The 21,477-nt window shown below is 62.8% G+C and overlaps 13 protein-coding genes across 13 annotated transcripts; 4 read left to right on the top strand and 9 right to left on the bottom strand.

Annotated features, from left to right (window-relative positions):
* Positions 1-59: 59 nt before the first annotated feature.
* COLE_05344 (uncharacterized protein) lies at positions 60-703 on the bottom strand (the record flags this gene model as incomplete). Its single annotated transcript, XM_018425515.1, has 2 exons — positions 60-393; positions 429-703. 2 exons carry the CDS (start codon positions 701-703, stop codon positions 60-62), a joined length of 609 nt encoding a protein of 202 aa, XP_018276999.1.
* Positions 704-833: 130 nt separating this feature from the next.
* COLE_05343 (uncharacterized protein) lies at positions 834-1,934 on the bottom strand (the record flags this gene model as incomplete). Its single annotated transcript, XM_018419563.2, has 1 exon — positions 834-1,934. One exon carries the CDS (start codon positions 1,932-1,934, stop codon positions 834-836), a length of 1,101 nt encoding a protein of 366 aa, XP_018277000.1.
* Positions 1,935-2,301: 367 nt separating this feature from the next.
* Positions 2,302-3,400, bottom strand: COLE_05342 (uncharacterized protein; the record flags this gene model as incomplete). The annotated part of the gene is made up of 3 exons (XM_018423833.2): positions 2,302-2,857; positions 2,890-3,073; positions 3,136-3,400. 3 exons carry the CDS (start codon positions 3,398-3,400, stop codon positions 2,302-2,304), a joined length of 1,005 nt encoding a protein of 334 aa, XP_018277001.1.
* A 206-nt stretch (positions 3,401-3,606) lies between these two features.
* Positions 3,607-4,086, bottom strand: COLE_05341 (uncharacterized protein; the record flags this gene model as incomplete). Its single annotated transcript, XM_018419565.2, has 1 exon — positions 3,607-4,086. One exon carries the CDS (start codon positions 4,084-4,086, stop codon positions 3,607-3,609), a length of 480 nt encoding a protein of 159 aa, XP_018277002.1.
* Positions 4,087-4,477: 391 nt separating this feature from the next.
* Positions 4,478-5,672, top strand: COLE_05340 (uncharacterized protein; the record flags this gene model as incomplete). The annotated part of the gene is made up of 7 exons (XM_065626405.1): positions 4,478-4,503; positions 4,535-4,559; positions 4,593-4,638; positions 4,670-4,721; positions 4,754-5,041; positions 5,074-5,120; positions 5,152-5,672. The coding sequence occupies 7 exons, from the start codon at positions 4,478-4,480 to the stop codon at positions 5,670-5,672; spliced, it is 1,005 nt and encodes a 334-aa protein (XP_065482346.1).
* An 836-nt stretch (positions 5,673-6,508) lies between these two features.
* On the bottom strand, positions 6,509-8,217 carry COLE_05339 (uncharacterized protein; the record flags this gene model as incomplete). Its single annotated transcript, XM_018426861.2, has 4 exons — positions 6,509-6,797; positions 6,836-7,857; positions 7,910-7,995; positions 8,040-8,217. The coding sequence occupies 4 exons, from the start codon at positions 8,215-8,217 to the stop codon at positions 6,509-6,511; spliced, it is 1,575 nt and encodes a 524-aa protein (XP_018277004.1).
* Positions 8,218-8,226: 9 nt separating this feature from the next.
* Positions 8,227-8,499, top strand: COLE_05338 (uncharacterized protein; the record flags this gene model as incomplete). The annotated part of the gene is made up of 1 exon (XM_018419566.2): positions 8,227-8,499. One exon carries the CDS (start codon positions 8,227-8,229, stop codon positions 8,497-8,499), a length of 273 nt encoding a protein of 90 aa, XP_018277005.1.
* A 151-nt stretch (positions 8,500-8,650) lies between these two features.
* Positions 8,651-9,763, bottom strand: COLE_05337 (uncharacterized protein; the record flags this gene model as incomplete). The annotated part of the gene is made up of 1 exon (XM_018423834.2): positions 8,651-9,763. The coding sequence occupies one exon, from the start codon at positions 9,761-9,763 to the stop codon at positions 8,651-8,653; it is 1,113 nt and encodes a 370-aa protein (XP_018277006.1).
* A 255-nt stretch (positions 9,764-10,018) lies between these two features.
* Positions 10,019-11,815, bottom strand: COLE_05336 (uncharacterized protein; the record flags this gene model as incomplete). The annotated part of the gene is made up of 1 exon (XM_018421486.2): positions 10,019-11,815. The coding sequence occupies one exon, from the start codon at positions 11,813-11,815 to the stop codon at positions 10,019-10,021; it is 1,797 nt and encodes a 598-aa protein (XP_018277007.1).
* Positions 11,816-12,567: 752 nt separating this feature from the next.
* COLE_05335 (uncharacterized protein) lies at positions 12,568-13,516 on the bottom strand (the record flags this gene model as incomplete). Its single annotated transcript, XM_018420090.2, has 2 exons — positions 12,568-13,183; positions 13,215-13,516. The coding sequence occupies 2 exons, from the start codon at positions 13,514-13,516 to the stop codon at positions 12,568-12,570; spliced, it is 918 nt and encodes a 305-aa protein (XP_018277008.2).
* A 444-nt stretch (positions 13,517-13,960) lies between these two features.
* Positions 13,961-15,538, bottom strand: COLE_05334 (uncharacterized protein; the record flags this gene model as incomplete). Its single annotated transcript, XM_018423835.2, has 1 exon — positions 13,961-15,538. The coding sequence occupies one exon, from the start codon at positions 15,536-15,538 to the stop codon at positions 13,961-13,963; it is 1,578 nt and encodes a 525-aa protein (XP_018277009.1).
* Positions 15,539-16,334: 796 nt separating this feature from the next.
* Positions 16,335-16,838, top strand: COLE_05333 (uncharacterized protein; the record flags this gene model as incomplete). The annotated part of the gene is made up of 1 exon (XM_018423836.2): positions 16,335-16,838. One exon carries the CDS (start codon positions 16,335-16,337, stop codon positions 16,836-16,838), a length of 504 nt encoding a protein of 167 aa, XP_018277010.1.
* A 1,170-nt stretch (positions 16,839-18,008) lies between these two features.
* On the top strand, positions 18,009-21,092 carry COLE_05332 (uncharacterized protein; the record flags this gene model as incomplete). The annotated part of the gene is made up of 4 exons (XM_018423837.2): positions 18,009-19,043; positions 19,079-19,439; positions 19,472-20,295; positions 20,328-21,092. The coding sequence occupies 4 exons, from the start codon at positions 18,009-18,011 to the stop codon at positions 21,090-21,092; spliced, it is 2,985 nt and encodes a 994-aa protein (XP_018277011.1).
* Between the last annotated feature and the right edge of the window lie 385 nt (positions 21,093-21,477).

The raw sequence follows: 21,477 nt of genomic DNA, 5'->3' as shown, positions 1-21,477 counted from the left end.
TCATCCGACCTGCCATTCAGATTGAGTGCATGCCTAGAGCCAGCACAGAGAGTGCGTAACTACCACGCCGTCTCGATCGCGTACTGCTCGTCGCCGATTTCCGCCTGACACTCCTCCGTCGACAGAACGCGCACCGTGCTCCGCCGTCCCGTCGACTCGCCTCCCGCGCCCTCGTAGCGCACCACAACGCGCTTGTGCGAGTACTGGGTGTACCGCGGCTCGAGAGCGGTGTGTCCGTCAAAGGCAACGATCACCTCGTCCGCCGCACAGTGGAGGACGGCGGGGCCGCCGCGCACAGCCGCGCGCGGGAGGAGCCAGAAGAATAAGCTCCACACCATCTGCAGACCCCATTCAACGTCGGCGTTGGCGTCGATTGCGCGCGTGTGATGCAGCCTGCCGTAAAGCGGGAGGCCCGCTTCGTTACGCACGCGCGCAGGCCGGCTGCGCGGACCATCCAGCCGTGCCCGCACAGGACGATTTCCGTGTCCGCCGTGTCCGGGCGGCCCCCGCAAGGCCCGAGTAGGGAGCGGCAGGGCGACGGGCGCCACGGAAGTAAGGAAAGAGTGAGCGTCTGCGAGTCGAGCAGCTTGTCTGTCACGGAGAGGAAGTGCCGCGAGGTGAGGCCGATGGCGCGCAGCACGTCGGGTGAGGCGTGCGAGAGGATGGCCTCCATAATGTGCGGGTAGGCGGTGTGGTCGAACATGGGGGATGCATCCCCGCACGGCGAGGAGAAACGGAGCATCTAGAGGGATGGGATAGAGTACGTTGATAGAATACAAAGGACTATGGCGTGGGAGAGACGGTGAGGCGGCGCAGAATGTGTCTGCTAGCCGCTAGATCGACCAATAAGTCTCGGCGGCAAATCCGTCTCCAGCACTCTGGCGATACTCTGCGAGCGAGAGTACGTGTAGCTTCTTTTTCGCCGGGAGACGGAAGGGGGCAAGTAGCGTCTCGACCGTGCGGTAGTCGAGAGGGACGAGTTGGCTCTCGTCGTCCGTGTCATCTGGGGGTTGGGACCACGCCCACACCCTCCCGAACTCGACGAGGACAACGGTGCAGCGCTTCAGCGCTTCCGCAATGTAGGTGATGAGCATGGTGCTTTCGACAAGGGTCATGTATTTGACCGTGCCGTGGGGGACCTCCCATGCATCAAAGTTCAACACCAAGCACGGGGGGTAGCTGAGCTTGGGAAGGACGGTCAGCAACGGCGACACGTGAGCTCCCGAGGAGCCGCGAACATTCACCACCATGCGCTTACGAGGAACATGTAGTCGGGAACGCTTAGCGCACTCGGGCAGTCCAAGTTCTAGATCCAGGAAAATGGCCATCTTATCCATTACACGGACAAGTCGCTCTGGTATGTCGGCGTGGTTGCGCATGCGGACGATGACTGAGGGGAAGAGAGTCCGGTACGTCTCTTGCGAGATGAGGGGTACCGCATGCCAGTGTTTACCCCGGAAGGTCTTGAGACATGTAGGGAACTCGAGGGCGCGGACACGCCTCAGTCGGTTGCGCAGGCGGGGGACGTCGGCGGCAAGGAACGCTGCGATCGCTTCCTCATTTCCTTTCATCGTGGGTAGCCCCGAGTTGGGCCGACCTTTGACGCAGTTGAAACTGACATAGGCGACTGTTTGGCTGGGTGCAAGGAGGTCCTCAACGTAGTCGCGGTAATATTTGCTGGTCGCGCCGAAGACACTGAGGACACCGGCCTTGGCATAGGAGAGAATGGATGCGATGATATGTGGGTACACGTCGTGGTCGATGGTGACGGGAGGGCGGGTGGCCGCGTCCTCGACATCCTCGGGTACGGTGTTGATGATGTCTTGTTCGGAGAGCCGGCAGAGGACGTTGAAGCGCTTGACGGTAACGTGTCGCCTGCGCGACGAGACTTGATGGGCGTAAGGGTGAGGGCAGATGGGGTCGAGAGTTGTCATGTGGACGTGGAAGGAGAGCGCGACAGAGAGAGAGAAAGATGGAGAGGATGGAGAAGAGAGATTATGAGAACGACCGAGTATACCAGTCGTGGGAGTGATGAGCGGGTGGGAAGTGGCGGAGTGGCGGAGTGCGAGGTGAGGAGCGACGCGGTTGCATGGATCCGACAGGCTTTGCTGTATTGTCTGTGTCTCACGCGCCATTCACACATCCCATTCATCACATTCACAACATCCTCTTCTATTCCCACGAGTCCCTTCCATAACGAGCGGGGCGGCTAGTCCACTTCCGGAGCGTGAGTGCGTGCAGAACACGTCCTTTGCATTCACGTGACAGCACACCAGATCAATGCATCTACTCGCCCTCCTCTCAGAGCGAGCACTCGAACTCCCAGTCCTCCTTGAGCTCCGTCTCCACCATCTTCTTGACCTCCTCGCTACACGGCCCGAGCGGAAGACGCGACCGGCCCCCAAGCCCCTTCTGCACGAACGTGTCCAGCGCATACTTGGTCCCCTGGATGCCGGCCTTGACGATGATGAAGTCGGACCGTGCCACACGGTCCTGCAGCTTGAGCGCCTCCGCCATGGCCGCCGCGTTCCCCTGCAGCCCCTTGACGGCCTGGTCGTAAAGCCGCGCGATCGTCTTCGGGAACACGTTACCCGTGCCCGTGATGCATCCGGTGTGGCGTGCCACGAGCGCCGGGAGTAGCGACTCAGAGAAGCCGGGGAGGACCTGGAACTGCCCGGTGGCCGTCACGTTCTTGAGCTGCGGGTGGGCGGCGACGTACGCATCCGACTGGGCGTACGCAGCGAGACGCTGGCCCTTCCCGATCATCGCGCACGTCAGCTTGGCGCCGAAGCAGTTCGGGTGATCCGCGAGCTTGATCAGCTCGTCAGAGGTGAGGTCGATGCCCGCGGCGGCGCCACTGGCGTTAGCGAGAACTACACAGGGGCTCACGGGAAGTTGTAGATCATCACGGGGATGGGCGACGCGTCCATAACCTGCTCGAAGAAGCCGACAATGGCAGCGCGGTCACGGCCCATCGCAAAGGAGAAGTATCCTGGGCAAATAACGATAGCGTGCGTCGCACCAGCGGCCGCAGCCTCCTGCGTCACCTCGATCGTGGTGGCGGCGGAGCCGGCTGGCGTCAGTACGGCCGGGTGGGGAGGGGGTGTTAAGCCACCACGAGTCGGAGCAACTCACCACCAGTCCCGACCAGCAGCGGCGTGTTCTGGAACCCGGCGCCGTCGAGCGCCTTCCTGCCCGTTTCGACAACGAGGCGGCGCTCGGCCTGCGAGAGATGTGACGCCTCGCCGTTTGTGCCGAGGAGGACGATGCCGACACCGGCCTTGGCGAGTCGCACGACCTGTGTAGCAAGGGCGCCCGTGTCGACGCTGTCGTCGGCCTTGAACGGCGTCGTGAGGGGCACCGAGACGCCGTTCGCCCAGAGCTTGGTTGCGGTTGTCATTGTGGTTCTGCGGGAGGAGAGTGAGACGGGAGGTGAGAGGCGAGAGGAGTGAGTGGGGGTGTGAGCATGAGGACCGAGAGCGGCGAGAGGCTTTGAGGGTGAGAGCGGCACGGCGGGCCGGCACAGCGCGGTCTAAGCCGTCTTGGAGACGTAGGGTAGAAGTGCCGCGTCCGGCTCACCGAGCCGCCAGATGCCGCCCTGTACCGCTATATGCGGTGGACGGCTCTATTCCTCGGGCAGGTGCAGGTGGATATGTCCGGTGCTGCGTGCACGTGTAGGCGGAGATTGCGAAATACGCTCAACGCTGATGCAGGCCGGAGGGCATTGCGTGGCGTCGCGATAAAAGTGGGTAGGTGGGTCTCGTCGGGCCGGAGGCGGCCCGGCGCACGCGTTCTCCGGGGCGGTCCGGTTGATGCTCCTTGGCATTTGCTTGCTGTTCTGCATGCTGAGCCTGCCTGCGCACAGTGAGCTTGGACTCTGGTAATTCTGCGCAACGTTCTGGGACGCTCTCTCCCAAGTGGATAACTGTCCCAATCAAGTTCATGCCGCCCAACACCACGCCGACTTACGAATGCCATCCAAACCCCCTGTACCGCCCACCCGGAACGGATGCGATCCGTGAATAGTTTGCGGAGTAGCCCATGAAATGTGGATGCACCGCGACTTGCCCACTCATCAACATCCATGAACCCCGACTCTCCTCACACCCAGTGCGCTTATCTTACACCAATCTCATGTTGCGCCGCGTGTAATTGTGCAACCGTCCTTCGCGGCAAAGCACGGCTCAATGTCGTCCGCTTTGTCACTTGGTAGACTACCGCCGGAAACGAGCACAACAGGCCAACCGCCCGCTCAAAAGCGATGAATGCAGCTTGCTGAGTAGCGCAGAAGGAAGCGGCTGTGGCTGGTGCTTGGTTCCCAAGACCCATGTCAGCAATGAATTACAGAGCATAGTTTGTCGGCCCGTTATTGGCAAGTGTGGCTGCCCATAGTCGCATCTAAACGGTGTGGGCGGTGATCTGACGGGCATCTCGGCCCGATCACTCCACCACTCCATTCCGCATCTCCCATCTCATCATGGACGCGTCCAAACCTCGCCAAGCGTGAGCGCACTCGTCTCCGTCCTGACAGCAGCTGTGTCGGCTGCCGGCGGATCAAGGTGCGGCGTCCGCGAGCGAGCCGACTAACCCAGGTCGCATGCGACAACCCGCAGACTGGCGACGCATGCAAGCGATGCGGTACGCCTCGGCATCGTCTGAGCTCACCCAGTCCGCCTCGCCCTCGCCTGTGTGTACACCAAGAGTCAGCGCGGCCGGCGCAAGTGAGTTTGACGAAGGTTCGCTCACACAGTGACCGGCTGAACGCCCGCCGCTCCGCCTCCCCCGGCCGATCTAGCCCAGCGACAGCGGCGACACCGAGCACCCGCTCGTGGGCGCTCGACGCCGCGCGCCCGCGCACGAGCAACCTTGACATGGCGGAGCTGCTTGATCCTGAGATCCCGTCGGCGTCCGCACCAGCCTCGGCACCGGGACCGGTGCGCGCGCGTGCGCCGTCCGTTGACGCCGAGACGCGCAGGATGTTTGAAGATCCCGTCGACGTTGGCTATGTCACGCTCGCTGAGGCGCACTCGCTCGTCAAGTTGTGCGTCGTCCTGCGCCGCGCGCTGACCGCAGCTTCCACGACAAGCTGAACCCGCTGATCGCGATCCTTGATCCAGAACGTACGCTTCATCGCAGCCGGACTAACACCAGTGCACACTCTCACCTTCCTCCGCACCTCTTCGATCCTGTTCACGACCCTCCTCGTCACCGCTAGCAAGTATGTGCTTCCGGAGCGACACTCTGTGCTGCTTGCGCACGCAGAGAGCCTGATAAACCGCGCGACCAACGCAGGCGACTGCAGCACGGCGCTCATCCAGTCCCTCCTCATCCTGGTGTACTACAAAGGCCCGACGGACCGTAGTGCGTGGCTGAAGATCGGCATCGCGATCCGCCTCGCATTTCAGCTCCGGTGGCACGAGACGCCCCCCACTCTCCACCTGCCGGCGGACGAGGCGGCTGCACGCCGCATCCTCGACCCAGAACGCACGTGGTTTTGCCTCGTCTGCTTTGACCGGCAGTACGCGGACATCTTCGGGCTGCCCCCCGCGATCCGCGCGACAGACTACGGCGACGTACGTCACCCGCTGTGTGAGCTAACGCAGGAAGTGCGAGGCGTGGGCACGCGCGCACGCGCACCTCGACATCCCCGTCGACATCCATCTCGCGTGTAGCCTCGCGACGCAGCAAGCCAACGAGTTCTGGACGCGGATCCGCAAAGAACACGAGTCCATGCCCCCGCGCCTCACGGCCGTCCTGCTTACAGACCTCTACGTCCAGATGGAGCGCTACCGTGCCAAGTGGTTTCCGCGCGACTCGGCGCCGGCGCCCACGCACCTCGCGCCGGCACGGCATCTCATGGAGATGTTCGCGCTCTCGCATCAGCTCACGATCAAACACCACCTCCTGGTGCTCGCGGCGCCGGGGGAGGCCGACGTCGTTCTTACCGAGTGCGTGGAGCACGCGGCGCGCGTCGTGGCCGCGCTCGAGCTCGTCAGCGCCGACGGATCGCTGCCGTATCTGCACGACGCGGGGGCTACGACGCTCTCCAACTTCGGCGTGGTCATGTACAAGCTCTTCTGGCGCCTCGAGGCGCATGCCCGCCCCTACATTATTGAGATTACTGCCCGTGTGCGCGAGTGCTGTCCTCCCCAAGGCGCGCTCGCGTATACTGCTCGCTTCCTTGACCGCGTGCTCGGCCTGTTCCGCGCCGCCGTGGCTGAAGACGCCGTGCCCCCCGCCGAGGCCGGCCTGCCAGACCAATCCCAGCTGGTGAGTGTAGTCCGCGCAAAGCTGATGGCAGGACGAGTTCCTGCGTCTCGCAGGCGCCGATATGAACGAGCTATTTGACGACGACTACTGGTGCGGCTTGGAATGGTGCAGCAAGCTGACCACAGGGGAAATCTGTTGTCGTCGTCGCTGGCCGATCCGGTCTACCCCGCACTCGGACCCGGGTTGTAGCCTGAGTTCTATACATTCTATGTTATATAAGAGTACATTGTGTTTCAGTTCAGCGTCCTGGTGCCGCCTCATTTGCCACTCCTGCCTCCGAGTCTTTCGGGGCTGGGCGTACGCGGCGATAGAACACCATGAAGCCCAGCAGCCATAGCAACACCCACCCGAGCTCGAAGTACATGCTTGCGCGGAAGTTGGTGAAGTTCTCCAGGCCGCCGGGTGCCGTAGTAAGCAGGCCAGCCTGGATGGCGAGCGCGACGACGGTAGACGTGTGCATGGCGGTCTGGAGGGCGCCGCCGACGACGCCCGCCATATGCGCGGGACAGGCAGCCATAACGCCCACGCTAATGTCAGCGCCATCCGAGCCGCAGCGTAGACTTACAGCGTCGCAATCAGCGCGACCTGATTCCCCGCCGAACCGAAGAGCATGCCCGGAAACACGTGGGTCCAGTACCCCTTCCCGACGACCTCCGGGGCGAACGTCCACAGCAAGTTTGCGCCAGCGGCGAGGAGCATGGCGATGCAAATTGGCCATCGCGGACTGGAGATGATGCCGGGGAAGACGATCATGGCGATGCTGCATGCCATCGCGGCCGCGCCTTCGGGCAGCGTGCGCACGGACGCGAGAACCATGCTGTCGCCGCCGAGGAGGAACATCTGGATGAAGGGGAGGAAGTTGGACGCCCACCATCCAAGGATGACGAGTGCGAAGGCGAGGAACGCCGCGAAGTTTGGCACGGCCCACAAGCTGGGGGGGAGGAGGGCGTGTGCGTCGTCGAGACGTGTTTCCCACCAGAAGAAGGCGGGGAAGGCGATGACCGAGATCACGAGCGGCGCGATGAAGCCCGCGCTGTGCCAGCCGTAGGTCGCGCCGAGCGTGAGCGCGAGAATGAGGAGGAGGACGGCGGAGAGCATCACCGCGACGCCGGGGAGGTCGAGGCGGCGCAGGCGGTGCGTCTCTTTCGCGGCGTGAGCGCGAGGGATGAGGACGAGCGCGGCGGCGCCGACGGGGAACGCGAGCGCGGCCGTCAGGCGGAAGAACCAGCGCCAGCCCTCCATCTGTCCTGGCTTGTCGATGAGGCCCACCACGCCGGCCAGCACCGTGCCGAGCGAGTTCGCCATGCTCCCCGTCATCCCGTAGAAGGTGTATGCGCGGGCGCGGGCGCGGCCCTCGGGAAACGTCGCTGCGATGAGGCGGTAGGCAGAGGGCACGAGGGCGGCGCCGGCGACGCCGGAGAGCGCACGCAGCGCGTAGAAGGCGTACGGGTTCGTCAGAAAGCTGATGGCGAGCGAGAGCGCGCCGAAGGTTAGGAAGCCGTAGGTGAACACGGCTGAGGCGGAGAATAGGTCCGAAACGCGGCCCCAGAAGAGGAGGAAGGACGCGAAGGTGAGGGAGTAGGATGTCTGGGGTCAGCTGGGTGAAAGGCGGAGCTAACAAGGCGCAGGTAGGACTCACAATGATCCAGCTCTGCTGCTCGAAGACGATGTTGAGCGACGTTGTGATCGGCGCAGCGAAGACCGCGAACGCGGAAGCCGAGAGGACTGTTGTTAGCGGGCAGGTCGGACAGTCAGGCATAGAAACGTACCGTCGATAAAGTATGAGAGCGACAGAATAAGCAGCACGACATACTGCTTGCGTCTGGGCGGGTAGATGTCCTTCTCAAGCTGATTATCGCCTACTACCGTTTCTGTCGGCGATGGGCAAGACGAGTCGAGCGACTTTTCGAGGTCGGGCGACGCTGCGGATCTTGCTGTAACCGACATGTTAGAAAGATGAGTGTGGCCATGCTGTTCATGTCTTGTTGTCGTTTATGTATACAATGCTGCATGCAGATGATGGCGGACAAAGTCCATACAAATGCGCGAGTGACGAAACGAGTGACGAAACGAGTGATGAAACGCCGGCACCGACCGGCGACCGGTCAAGTTCGGCCAAGGGCCCTCGGGTCAAAGTCATGCCGCCAGCGGGGTGCAGACCTCGCTTGCTGTGCTCGCTTGGTGATATTACCAGCCTGGCCGGAGACAAGACTTATTCTGGTCTTCTGATCATCTAATCCTCTCGTCATGTCGTCATCCCGTCATATCTCTTCACCGGCGTACCGGCCTCCACCCTCCACTTCCTCCACCCCACACCCTCCACAACCTCCCCTCCACCACTCCAGGTCGGATCCGGATCCGAGCCTCCACCACAGAGAGCTCAAGACTTGACACCCAGGCGCGCATGCAATCGCCCCCATGCCTCCTCGACGTCTTGTGGGATGTCGACGTGAGCGATATATCCTGCGCCCTTGGGCCCGTACCCGTTCTGGTCGTCGCGCAAGCGCGGAATCTCGCCCAACACGAGACTCACAAAGCGCGCAGGCTCCCACAGCTGGTCGTCGTCCACCTCGTCCGTCTTCCACTCGAGCACGCCGCCCTCCCCGCGCCTGACCTTAGGCTGCAGCGTCCACCCCTGTATTGCGGGCATGCCGTCGCGCGTGGCGCGCGGGTCCTCGGCGTACACCTTCTCAAAGGAGGCGAGGGTGCGGCGGTGCATCGTGGGGTCTTGCACGACGAATATCGTCTTTGGCCAAATTCCCGCTTCGTCAAGCAGGCGCTTGGTCTCGATAGCGTTCGCGCCGCAGTTGGTGCTCTGCGGATCGAGGAGAAGGCGGAGGGACCCGTTGCCAACAGCATAGTCGATGTCGAACGTTTTGCGCGCGACTTCGACAAGTATGTCGGCCTCAGTCTCGCCCTCTGTTGTGATGCCGCGCAGGTGCTTGTCGCGCGCAACCGCGTCGTAGAGATATGGTGTCGAGTGGCCGCGCCCGCCGCTGATGACGAGCGTAACTGGCTCGTCATCCTGTAGGTACTCGATGTGGTCAAAGAGTTCGTATGCGAGGGGAAGGATGGCGTTGCCGGCGAGCACGAAAACCGTGCCCGACTCGTCGCCTTGCAATGGGGGAGGGAGGCAGGGGGAGGTCAGGAACTTGAAGACCTTGTTCAGGTCGTCGATGTCGGCCTGGTCGAGGCGCGGGAGGGCGGGGAGGAGGGGGCGTGGGGGCGCTGTCGGGGCAGCGGGCTGGATACCAGAGAGGTTTAAAGGCGAGGGCATGGCGCGGTCCGTGTGATCGCGCCGCTTAAGGTGGAGATAGCGGCCAGACATGAGCTCGTCGTATTGTGTGACTGCGCGCTGGAACCAGTCGTCGACGAGGGCATTTTGTGGTTCGTCGGCAAGCATTTCCATTATGCGCGTGAGAGTACGCATGGCGTCTCGGCGCTGTGGTGGAGAAAGACTTGCCATGTCGAACGAGCTTGAGCTGTTGCTCATGGCGGGTGGGACGACTGGGATTAGGATGAGAGAGAGATAGAGAGTGAGGTGATGCGAGACTACAAGATGAGATCAACAAGTTGTTGAATCATTTGCCGCCGCTAATCAGCTCCGGCTAATCCGGCTCATCTCCCGGCTTGGCTTCCTGTATAATCTAATACCATCACGTCGAGTTTGTTTTGTATGCAGGTAAAACGATGCATTGTGCACTACTCCAGCTCCCATCTCTCATGTACACAGCCAACATGTTACAACTCATGGCCCTCCCGATCCATTCACCTTGACCGACTCTGACGCCGCCGTAGACCCATTTACTTCCTTCTTCTTCTGCAACCCGCGCGGCATGACTCGCGCAAAGTACTCGCCCAACTCCTTGGTCGCCGTGAGAGGCAGGACCTGCGCAACGTACTGGTCAGGACGAACAACGACAACCACGCCGTCCCGCGACAGCCCGCGCTCCTCGAAGATGTCCACCTTGGGATGCACACCGAACACGCGGTCGTACTGCATCAGCCCGAACTTGCCATACTTGGGACGGAAGACGGGTGGCGCATCAAGGAGCTCGAAATCGTTGTGCCGCTGCTGGTATATGACCTTGACGTCGAACCAGTGCTCGCGGCCGGGAACGGGCGACGCTTCGTCCTCTTGCAGCCAGCGCGCGAGGTCTGCCGTGCGGCTCGGTTGCCCGGCCTTGGGCGGGTCTGCGAACACATACACGCGGTACTTGCCGTCCGCGAGCGCAGTGTGGCCGAGATGCACGGGGTTGCCGTCTGAGCGGCGCGACACCAGCGTCGACTTGAACCGCTTGCCGAGCGTGTATCCGCGCGCGAGCGCCTGGTGCTCCGCGCCGCCCGTGAGGAAGCCGGGCTGGTACTCCGTCATGAAGCCGGCGGGGAACTCGGCGGTGCGGACGTAGAAGTCTTCGAGCGCTGTCGGGCTGTCAAAGTCCTCAGGCTTGGCGGCCATCAACGACGACCACTGCATGTCAAAGTCGATGAGGTTCTGCGCGATCACCTGCCGCTCGCCCGTGTACGTCGCGAGCAGCGTTGGCGGCGCCACACCCATGAGCACCTGGCCGAGCTTCCACGCCAAGTTGAAGCCGTCTTGGATGCTCACATTCATCCCCTGCCCGGCCTTGGCCGAGTGCGTGTGGCATGCGTCGCCGAGAATGAAGACCCGCGGGTCGCGCTTCCCCACCTCAGCAGCGGGCACGTCGTCGAAGCGGTCCGTGACGCGGTGCCCGACCTCGTACACCGAGTGCCACGCGACGTCCTTGACGTCGATCTTGTACGGATGCAGGATGTTGTTGGCGTACTGGATGATCTGCGTGATGGTGGTCTTGCGCACGGCGCCGGCATCGTTCTCGTTCTGGTCGCCCAGGTCGACGTACATGCGCGTAAGCTGCCCGCCTTCGCGCGGAATTAGCAGGATCGAGCCGGCGCTCGACTGGATCGCGCACTTGGTCCGCAGGTCCGGGAAGTCGGACACACTCAGCGTGTCCATCACGCCCCACGCGTGCAGCGCCTGTTTGCCGAGGCGCGTGGCGCCGATGTCGCGGCGGATCTGCGAGCGCGCCCCGTCCGCCCCGACGAGGTATTTCGTACGCACAGTAAACTCGTGCGTGCCATCCCGCCGCAGCGTGACCTCGACGGGATACTCATGCCCCTCGTCGAGGCGGTACGAGACGTACTCTATCCCGTAGTCGGGCACGAGCTTGCTGGGTCCGTTGCGCATAAAGTCGCCAAAGTACTGCATGACGCGGGCCTGGTTGATGATGATGTGGGGGAACTCGGAGATCTCGGCGGGGTCGTCGGGCGCTATGGCTGTGCGGATGATGTTCTTCGGGTTGGCCGGGTCAGGCTTCCAGAAGGCCATCTCTGTAATGCGGTAGCTCTCCTCGACGATGCGGCTGCCGAACCCGAACGCCTGGAACGTCTCGACCGAGCGCGCTTGGATGCCGTCCGCTTGGCCGACGAGGAGCATGATCGGCCGCTTCTCAACGAGACGCACGTTGAGCTCGGGGAACGCGCTGAGCTGTGCCGCCGTCGTCATGCCCGCCGGACCCTCGCCGACTATGAGCACGTCGAGCTCGGCGGGGAGGTCGACGCGCTCGGCCGCCCCGGGGTTGCGGTTAAGCCCATAGCCGCGCGCATGCTTGATGCGGGGGTCCTGGACTTCGTATCCGTTTTCGTGGAACTGCAGTGTCGGCGAGGTGTACTGCATTGTGGTGTCAGTGGTGTCAGCGGGGGATGAGGAGAAGCGAAGAATGGTGCCCACCTAATTTATAAAGAGTTCTCGAGACTAGGCGAGCATGGCGGCCAAGCCCTTGCCAACAGCACTGACACCTCAAGTTCTACGAGCCAAAGAGCAGTTCCGTTCCTCGCAGGGGAGGGGAATGAGCGGATGTAGCAGCACGCGCGCCATCGGGAAAAGCAAGATTGGATTCCCCGCAATCAAAAGGTGGGCACCACATCTGCCCCGCAACTGCCCCCACTCGCAAATCGAAACAATTCAATCATTTTGTTTTGCCGATTGGTCAGCACGTCGGTGTCAACCGCCTCGCGCTCCTCTTCAACGCCGTCTTGCTCGCATCTACTCAACGCCTCATCACGCGCCGCATCGCTTCTCATTTCTCCACAGTTTCTCCAATAATCCCCATGGGGCAGCAGATTGACCGCCACGAGCCACATTCATGACCCTCGCCGCCAATTTCCACACGATCAGCATGATCTGCATATACAAGTGCCGAGCTGATCACAATCGCCTGAGGCATGCCACTCTCCTTGCTCTACATCTACTGCCCCTCAGAGCTTGGCCTTGGGCTCCTTGTTGGGGTCCCGCGTGTCAATGAGCGGCCACCAAGGGTAGACCTCCGGCGCGTTCTTGGGCAACGTATCCGTAAAGTTGGTCTTGCGCTTCTCGAGGAACGCCTTCACGCCCTCGTTGTTGTCGCCGCCCGAGAACATCGAGTACAGGATCCGGCTGTCGAGGAGGTGCTGCTCCTCAGCGCTGGGCGTGGGGCGCCACACCAGGTCGCGCATCAGCGCCCATGCAACAGTGGAGCAGTTGTCGACGATCTCCGTTGCGAGCTCGAGTGCGCGCGGGAGTACGGCCTCAGGCGTGTCCATGACCTCAGTGAAGAGCCCGTCGAACAGCTTGTGGTTGGCGGGGTACGTGGCGCCGGTCGACACGAGGTGCATGGTGCGCCCGTTGCCGATGAGCTTGGGGAGGAAGAACGAGCTCGCCGCCTCCATGACAAGACCACGGCGCGCGAACGGGAAGCCGTACTTGCCGCCCTTGTAGGCGACGCGGATGGCCATGGGCAGCGTCATAGTCATGCCGACGCCGACGGCGGAGCCCTGCATCGCCGCGATCGTCGGCTTGCGGCACTGGTGGATGGCCACCGACACACGTCCGCCTCTGCTGTCAGCGCTGAATGCCGGGCACGCACCCGTCCCGGTGGTCGTTGACCTTGCCGCTCAGGTCGCGCTTGAAGCCGAGCTGCAGGTCGGCGCCCGCGCAGAACATCTTGCCGTGCCCCGTCATCACAATCGCCTTGACGCGGTCATCGCGGTCAAAGGTGTTCCAGAGGAGCACCAGCTCCTCCTGCATGACGCCCGTGAAAGCGTTGTGCGCGTTCGGGCGGTACAGCGTCACGATCTGGATCGGGGTGACGCCGGGCGCGTTGGCCGGGTGGTTCGAGACGCGCACCTCCTTGAGAGGCAAGTCGGCGTAGGACTTGGGCGGTGACATGGTAGTGATGATGAGGAGGCGGGGAGTGGTGGGCGAGCGGAGATGTGACGAGAGAAGTGCTTATGAGAATGGGAGGAGGTGGTGCCCCCTCGGCAATAACATGCCGCACCCCCGGCAGCCGGCAACAAGACCTCGTCGGCCGTGTCCGATCTCGGCTTTCATTCTCCCCTCCAACTCCACAGGCACCACTGTCGCGCTCGGTTGTTCAATCATATCAGCAGATAATAGGACCGATGGTGTGGGAATATTGGGTGGATGGTGGATATGGGAGGCGGGTAATGGTGCAGAATACTCGGTGAGTAGAACCCGTTGATCGGAGGTTCCGCATAACCGGTGATAGACATCCTCAACCAGCTGGCGAGATGTTTGGTTAGAAGGGCATGAACCTCTCTCACTCGTTAACGCGATACATGTCTATAGAACCTCTATGCACTTCGGCAGCACCTAAGGCAACACCCGTGCGTCGATCAGCACCGGCCCCTCGGCCGCCAAGGCCTGCGCGTATGCCGTCTCAAACTCCTCTCTGCTCGTCGTGCGGGACGCAGGAACACCATACCCTTGGGCAAGCTGCACAAAGTCGATGCCGGGCACGTCGAGCCCCGGCGCATTCTCCGCGTCCATGGCAGCCGCAAAACGACGGAGCGCGCCATATGTCCCGTTATTCACGATAACGAAGACGACACGGGTTCGCCGCTGCGCGGCCGTCCACAGTGCCGTGATGCCGTAGTTCGCGCTGCCGTCGCCGACGGTTGCAACGACCGTGACCTCGGGACGTGCCAGCGCAATCCCAACGGCGGCAGGTAGGCCGAACCCCAGCCCGCCCGACGCGGGGAAGTGATACTGCCTGGGCCTCGAGAGGGCGACGCGGGACATCCAAATCGCGTCGAGCGTCGTGGTTTCGTTCACGTATGTGATGCCTTCGTGTGTGCGCGCGTTGAGCACTTCCAACACCTCTTCGCCTGTCATGCCGCGGGCGTCGCGGTAAGCTGGTGCGATCTCGCGCACCGAGAACGGGCCCTGTGCGCGGTCGCGCACGCCGTCCGCGAGTGCGCGCAGCGCCGGCGCAATTGACGCAATCACCGCGTCGCCATAAGGCGCGCGCGTAGCCTCCGAGGGATCGCACGTGATGTGGATCACATCGGGCTTGCCGGAGAGGTACGCGCTGGGCTCCCATTTATGGTATCGCATGACCGGGGCGCCGACGACGAGGACGGCATCGTGTGGCTCGAGGCGCGCGCGCACGCTCTCCATCCCTGCGGGGAGAATGCCGGCGAACAGCCCGTGCCCGGTAGGGAAGGGCGCCCGACACGGACTTGGGGCAATCCATACAGGGCAGCCGAGGCGCTCGGCGAGCGCCGTCGCGGCGGGCTGCGCGCCGTCTGCGTCCGGACCGAGGACGAGTACGGGGCGCTGCGCGCGGTCGAGGCGCGCCACGAGCTCCGCGACGAGGTCTGCGTCTAGCGCGCCCGCCGTGCGGACTCTCCGCGCCGGGAGATGCTCGTCGTCCGCCAGCGCGCCCTCCTTCCAGTCGTCGTATGGTACCGAGAGGTACGTTGGTCCGCGCGGCTCCGTCGACGCCTCGAGGATCGCCTGGCTCACGGCGCGCGGAACGTCTTCTGCCGCCAGGGGCTCGTGTGCCCACTTCACGAGTGGGCGCGGTAGTGCTGCCGCGTCGACGCTGCTCAGCATCACCTCTTGTCCCACAGTGCGCCGCACCTGCTGTCCCGCGAGAAGTACGAGGGGCGAGTGCGCGTAGCGCGCGTTGGTGAGCGCGCCCATCGCGTTCCCACTGCCGCTCGCCGCGTGCAGGCTCACAAGCACCGGCTGCCCCGTCGCCTGCGCGTACCCGTCCGCCATGCCGACCACAACACCCTCGTGCAGCCCCAGAACGTAGTCGAAGTCGGCGGGCATGCCCGCCAGGAAAGGGAGCTCGTTGCTCCCCGGGTTGCCGAACATGACCTTCATGCCATGCGCGCGCAAGACGGCGAACGTCGACTCGAGAACAGTGCCTCGCTTGGACATGTTGAGGAGGTGGGTGAGGCGCATGGAGAGGGGGGGGGAGGTGAGTTCAAGTAAGGAATGGGGATTGCCGGGTAATCCGAGTCGGCGTGTTGATTCTCGGCCATCATGTCGTGCGTGGTCAACCGGAGCATGTTTCTCGGCTTGGGCAGCTCGTCCGGTCCTCTGGTCCGCGCGTTCTCAGCCGCCGCAGCGAACACATAGTCGCCGCAGTGACCAGACTGAGAGGAGCTGCGATATCGTCTTGTTTCGTGCCGCGGTAGATGATGGATGTTGCCTGCTGGCTTACGGTGTAGGGGGTGGTGCGGGGTTGACGGGGCCTAGCGCTTACAGAGTCTGATTGGGAAGGGGGTTGACCAGACCGGGTGCTCGGGCAACCCTTGAAGGAACAGTGAAATCACAAAAATATCAGAATCAACATGGGTGACAGGTCAGGCTACAAGTCCTTTATAGGCGACTTTGGGCGGGGGCTCAAGTGGTCGACTGATTGTCAGGCGAGAGGGTTGACCAACAAGGGGCCATGACACAAGGCCTCCGTGCTGCCCGCTCTCTCGCCATGGCGTGTTTTGCACTGCAGTGCACGACAGTGTGAGGAGAGCAGCGCACAAGGCGCCGCCCGCCTCAGTGATCTGACCTCCAGCTGTGGCCATCCGAGCGCATCATCTCGCTTGCTGTCGAAGATACTGCCTCGGCTGACGTGAGCGCATAGGTGAGGGGACACAATACGCGGCAATCGCCGGCTCATAGCGAGCTATTTCGACTCGACGGACCAAGATGATCTCGACGACTCTCCATCCCCATGCCAGACTCGAGCGCGCCCCCCGATCTGACCTTCGAGACGGTGCCAAGCACCAGCGCGGCAGCGCAGGCAGCGCAGCACGCGTACTTCGCAGAAATGGACGCACGGTTCCACGAAGGCTTCGACATGTCGCTGTACTCGGGCAAGCCCGCGACCGACGACGAAGACGAGTTCGCGCCCCCGCGCGGCGCGTTCGTGCTTGGCTTCCTTGGGCACGATCGCGACGCGGTAGCATGCGGCGGCGTGCGCCTCCTCGAGCCCGGCATCGCCGAGATCAAGCGCATGTGGGTGAGCCCCGCAGCCCGCGGGCGGCGCGTAGCCACCCGCCTCCTCACGCACTTGGAGGCGCAGTGTGGCGCGCTCGGCGCGCATACGATCCGCCTGGATACCAAGGACGTGCTGCATGAGGCCATCGCCATGTACAAGAAACACGGGTATCAGGAGGTGCCGCGGTATAACGACAATCCGTACGCGACGCATTTCTTTGAGAAAAAGACTGCGTAGGGTGCGCAGCGCGCGGTATAGCGCCGTAGTTATGCATGGAATTGGCAGAGCGGCGTCGGCGAGGGCGAGAGTACGTCAATCGCTCTCGCGCCGTTGTCATTTACTACTGACCCGACTGGCTCGTCCGAAGCACAAGCCAGCATCGAGGGGTGACCTCGGTCATGTCCGCTCCGGGCTAGCGGTCCACAATGCCCCGCACACCGTTTGTGGCGCATCGCTGTAGCGAATCCCGCTTCTCCTCGGTCGAGCGTGTGCCAGCTCCGGCGGCGCGTCGAGGCTTCCGCATGTAATCAGTCGCCTAGCGGAAGGAGGACTCGACCGCTCGGGACACGCCACCCCAACCACATATCAAACAGGAGGATGAGGCACATCAACTGGTCGCAGACCTAGACTGGGGACCGACTATGCGCATGTCAACAACCCTCGATGACGACGAGGAACGGTAGCTGTGTCATGCATAGCATGAGAGTGTGGCTTTCATCGGCCCACCGCCGAGGTCCCCAGCTGACGTGAGCAGCACATGGTTCTAACGGTGTCACGCGGAGCTTCACGTAGAGCAGGTGACTCGTAGAGGAACGGGCCGACCCCTGCCCTCGTTTCCATCCGATTCACTCCATCACTGTCCGCTGCAGACTGCACGCGCATGGATGATGCGGAAGTGGAAGTGGCGCAGCCCCAGTGAGAAGATTCCGATGATGTTCCTGGATTTGGCATGTTTACAACGTTGAATGACGAGATCTCGGCACTCGGCCGATAACTTTAGTTTGTTAGCGTCTCTTCATCGTCATCTCAACAAGCTCGTCAGCTGCGTCTCGTCCTCTTCTCAGCTCTCAGCCATGCTACACGCGGCTGATATTGTGCCCACTCTAGATCGCGGCCCGCTCGCCGAGCTCCCACGTAGGTTTTGAGATTGGCATCCGCATGGCAACGACTAAACTTCACAGGAACTGCTGCTAACAGGAACGGCTGCTGTTAGGTGGCGCTGTTCCATCTGTTCATTCCACTAGCATGGAGCATGCGACTCGCTGCAGTTGCGCTAGCTGACGATCCGCACTCGTGACTGGGACCTGAATGCTTGATGACATCCGCCAAGAGCGTCGAGCTTCGGCCCATCCTCGCCCCACTACATAAAGGGCGCCATCTCACCTCCTTCCTCCATCCAGCTTCGACATGAAGCTCTCTACAGCGCTCCTTGCGCTTGTGGCGGCCTTGCAGGCCGTCGCGGCGCCCTATCTCCATGCTCAAGGCCGCCTGAGATCCCGACAGGCCGACAATGGCATCATCAACATCCCCTCGCCCGTCGAGCACACCGGCAAGCCCGAGCAGTGTGCAGGCTACAAGCTGGACAAGATGCACGAGCACGACTCCGGCTCGGGCTTTGACGGCACCTTATCCCTCATCAGCACATGCAACGCCTACGGCCCCGACTACACGACGCTCAAGATCCAGGTGCGGCACGAGACAGCGGACCGGCTGCGCGTGCGCATCACCGACGCGGAGGGCAAGGCACACGTCGTGCCCGACGACGTGGCGCGCTGGCCCAAGATTGACGAGCACACCGTCACAGCCGACGAGAGCAACCTGCACATCGAAGTGCAGCACGAGCCCTTTGGGTTCAAGATCACACGCAAGGCGGACGGCGAAGTGCTCTTCGACACGGTTGGCCACCCGCTCATTTTCGAGGAGCAGTATGTACGGGTACGCAGCGCACTCGCGCCCGGCAGCCACATCCAGGGCCTCGCACAGCACTCGGACAACTTCACCCTGCCCATCCACGAGGACGGGTACACGCGCACGCTGTGGACACGGGACGCGTACGGTGTACCGGGACGGACTAATCTGTACGGCGCCCACCCGTTCTACGTCAACCAGAAGGTCGGGGAGGGCGCGAGCGCAAGCGGCACGTTCCTTCTGAGCAGCCAGGGAATGGATGTCAAGTTCCCCAACGGGACGCAGGTCGAGTTCAACGCGCTCGGCGGCATCGTCGACTTGTTCTTTCTCAACGGCCCTACACCGGCCGACGTCGCGCGCCAGGGGTCCCAGATATGGGGCATCAGTGAGCCCGTCCCGTACTGGAGTCTCGGTTTCCACTCGTGTCGCTACGGATACATCGACATTGCGTATGTCGCTGAGGTCGTAGCCAACTACACCGCCGCGGGCATCCCCCTCGAGGTGCAGTGGATGGACATTGACTATATGAAGGACGTGAGTTTGCCGATTGGAGTAACAGCCAACCCCAGCGCTGGATCCAGACGCTCGATCCGGCCCGCTTCGCGCTCGACAAGGTCCGCTATGTTATCGACCAGCTGCAGGCCAGCGGCCGTCACATGATCGTAATGGTCGACCCGGCGACGTTCAGCGGCAAGCCCAACGTCTCGGTGGAGAGCTACGAGACGCTCCGGACCGGCAAGGAGCAGGGGATCTTCCTGGCGTATGACAACGGCACACTGTACGAGGGTGTCGTGTGGCCCGGCCCGACGGCGTTCCCAGACTGGACGCACGAGCGCGCCCAGGCGTGGTGGGACGCCGAGTTCGAACGATTCTTCAACCCCGACACGGGTGTGGATGTCAGCGGCATCTGGCTGGATATGAACGAGCCTGGTGAGTCGAGTGGCGGGCTGGCTGACGATCAGCTAACTTCCTCCCCTACCTCGAGGCTAACATCTACCGTGTGTCCGCGGAGCGGGGAATGCCGCCTCTTCGTCCACTACCGCGCATTATCCCCCGATCTATCCCCGGCTTCGAGGCCTTCACGGCGGGGGAGAATATCTCGGCGCCGCTCGGCTCCTCCGGAGGTGGTGGCGGGGCCAGTGGAGCGGGAGGCAGTGAGGGTTCCACCTCCATGCAAACCTCTGGTTCGCCCAGCGCCTCACAGTCTGCGGATGCTGCGCCAGCAGAGCCAACCGCGAATGTAACCCGCCGTTCGCTCACCAAGCGCCAGACCCAGTCACCGTTGCCCAGCACGCTCGACGACTATCTCTCTCCCGCACTCGACAGCAAGTGGCTGTACCCGCCGTACCGTATCCAGGACCGGCGCGCGCCGCCATCCTCGGCTGGCGACCAGGCGGGCCTGAAGAACATATCCGACTTTTCAGCGCGCACGGACCTCGTACAGGCGAACGGCGCGCGTACGTACGATGAACACAACCTCTACGGTTCGAGGCACGCGATTGTGACGCACAACTCGCTCCTCAAGCGGCGCCCAGGGAAGCGGGCGTTCACAATCGCGCGCTCGAGCTTCAGCGGCACGCCGTCGTCCATCTGGATGGGCGACAATCTGTCCACGTGGGGGCAGTACATCCAGACGATCCGGCAGATGCTGCAGTTCGCGGCTGTGTCGGGAGTGGGGGTGGTGGGGGCCGACTCGTGCGGCTTCGGCGGCAACACGACCGAGACGCTGTGTGCGCGGTGGGCATGGCTCGGGGCCTTTAACACGTTCTACCGAAACCACAATGAGGTGAGTGGCGCGCTGTCGGCGCTAACGTCCAGATCAGCAGTATCAGCCAAGAGTTCTATCTCTGGAACCTGACGACGGTAGCGGCGCGCGCCGCCGGCCACGTCCGCCTCCAGCTCCTCGACTACACGTACTCGTTCTTGCAGCAGCACGGGGAGGACGGCACGCCAGCACTGTGGCCCTTGTCGTGGGTTCATTCAGAGGACGCACAGACAATTGGCGTTGAAGCGCAGTTCTACTACGGTCCGCACCTCCTCGTGTCTCCCGTAGTAGAGGAGAACAGCACGAGCGTGACATTCTACCTCCCCGCGACGCGCTACTACGACTTCTTTACGCTCGTGGCCGTCGAGGGCGCCGGTGCCAAAATTACCCTCAATGGCGTGGGATACGACACTATGCCGCTGCACATCAAGAGCGGCGCGGTGGTGCCCCTGCGCCATGGCACGGCCATGACGACTGCCGAGAACCGGCGCCTACCCTTCCGCCTCATCGTTGCGCCGGACGCGCACGGCGCCGCGCACGGATACCTGCGCCTGGACGACGGCGAGAGCGTCGACATGGGCGATAGTGTGAGCGACATCCGCTTCGACTTCAAGGACGGCACGTTTCGCGTCTCGGGTACGTTTGGATATGGAGACTGCCATGCGCTCGACTCGATCGTGTTTGCGGGACAGGAGGAGAAAATTGCATGGATCGACGGCAAGGCGTGCGAGGCCGACTACGATGCCAAGGCCAAGACGCTGACGGTGTCGAATCTCGGCCGCAAGTTGGACGGCGAGATGACAGTCGAGCTGAAGTAGCCGACCACGACCGAGCCCAGCCGGACGGGGCGTCAGTAGTTAATAGACGCGCAGTCACGCGGAATGGATGCTGTAGTTTGCCTAGATCGCAGAGTACGATGGACAGGACTGCGCTCGGAGTGGGGCCGTGGGAGGCGTTGCGGGGTAATGGGGCCAGCAAGCCGTGCCGTTCGGAAGCGGCAGGAGGCATCGGCATCCATGGTGGCTGAGGCGTGCTTGGTGGTGGCGGCGGCCTTGGCGTATGGCGACTGCGCTTGGCGACGGGGGAGGCGGAGGGAGGAGATGGTGTCAGCTTGACGCCCCGGACGCCGGGCGGGCGCCCTCCGGCGTCGGCGTGTGGAATCAGCTCGGTATCTCGGGGTGGGGGAGGCGGGCGTCGTCCAGA

Source organism: Cutaneotrichosporon oleaginosum (genome assembly GCF_008065305.1).
Source record: "Cutaneotrichosporon oleaginosum strain ATCC 20508 chromosome Unknown ATCC20508_contig04, whole genome shotgun sequence".
In the NCBI taxonomy this organism is placed as follows: domain Eukaryota; kingdom Fungi; phylum Basidiomycota; class Tremellomycetes; order Trichosporonales; family Trichosporonaceae; genus Cutaneotrichosporon; species Cutaneotrichosporon oleaginosum.
Note: the sequence above shows the minus strand (reverse complement) of the source record. Positions and strands in the feature narration are given on the sequence as shown.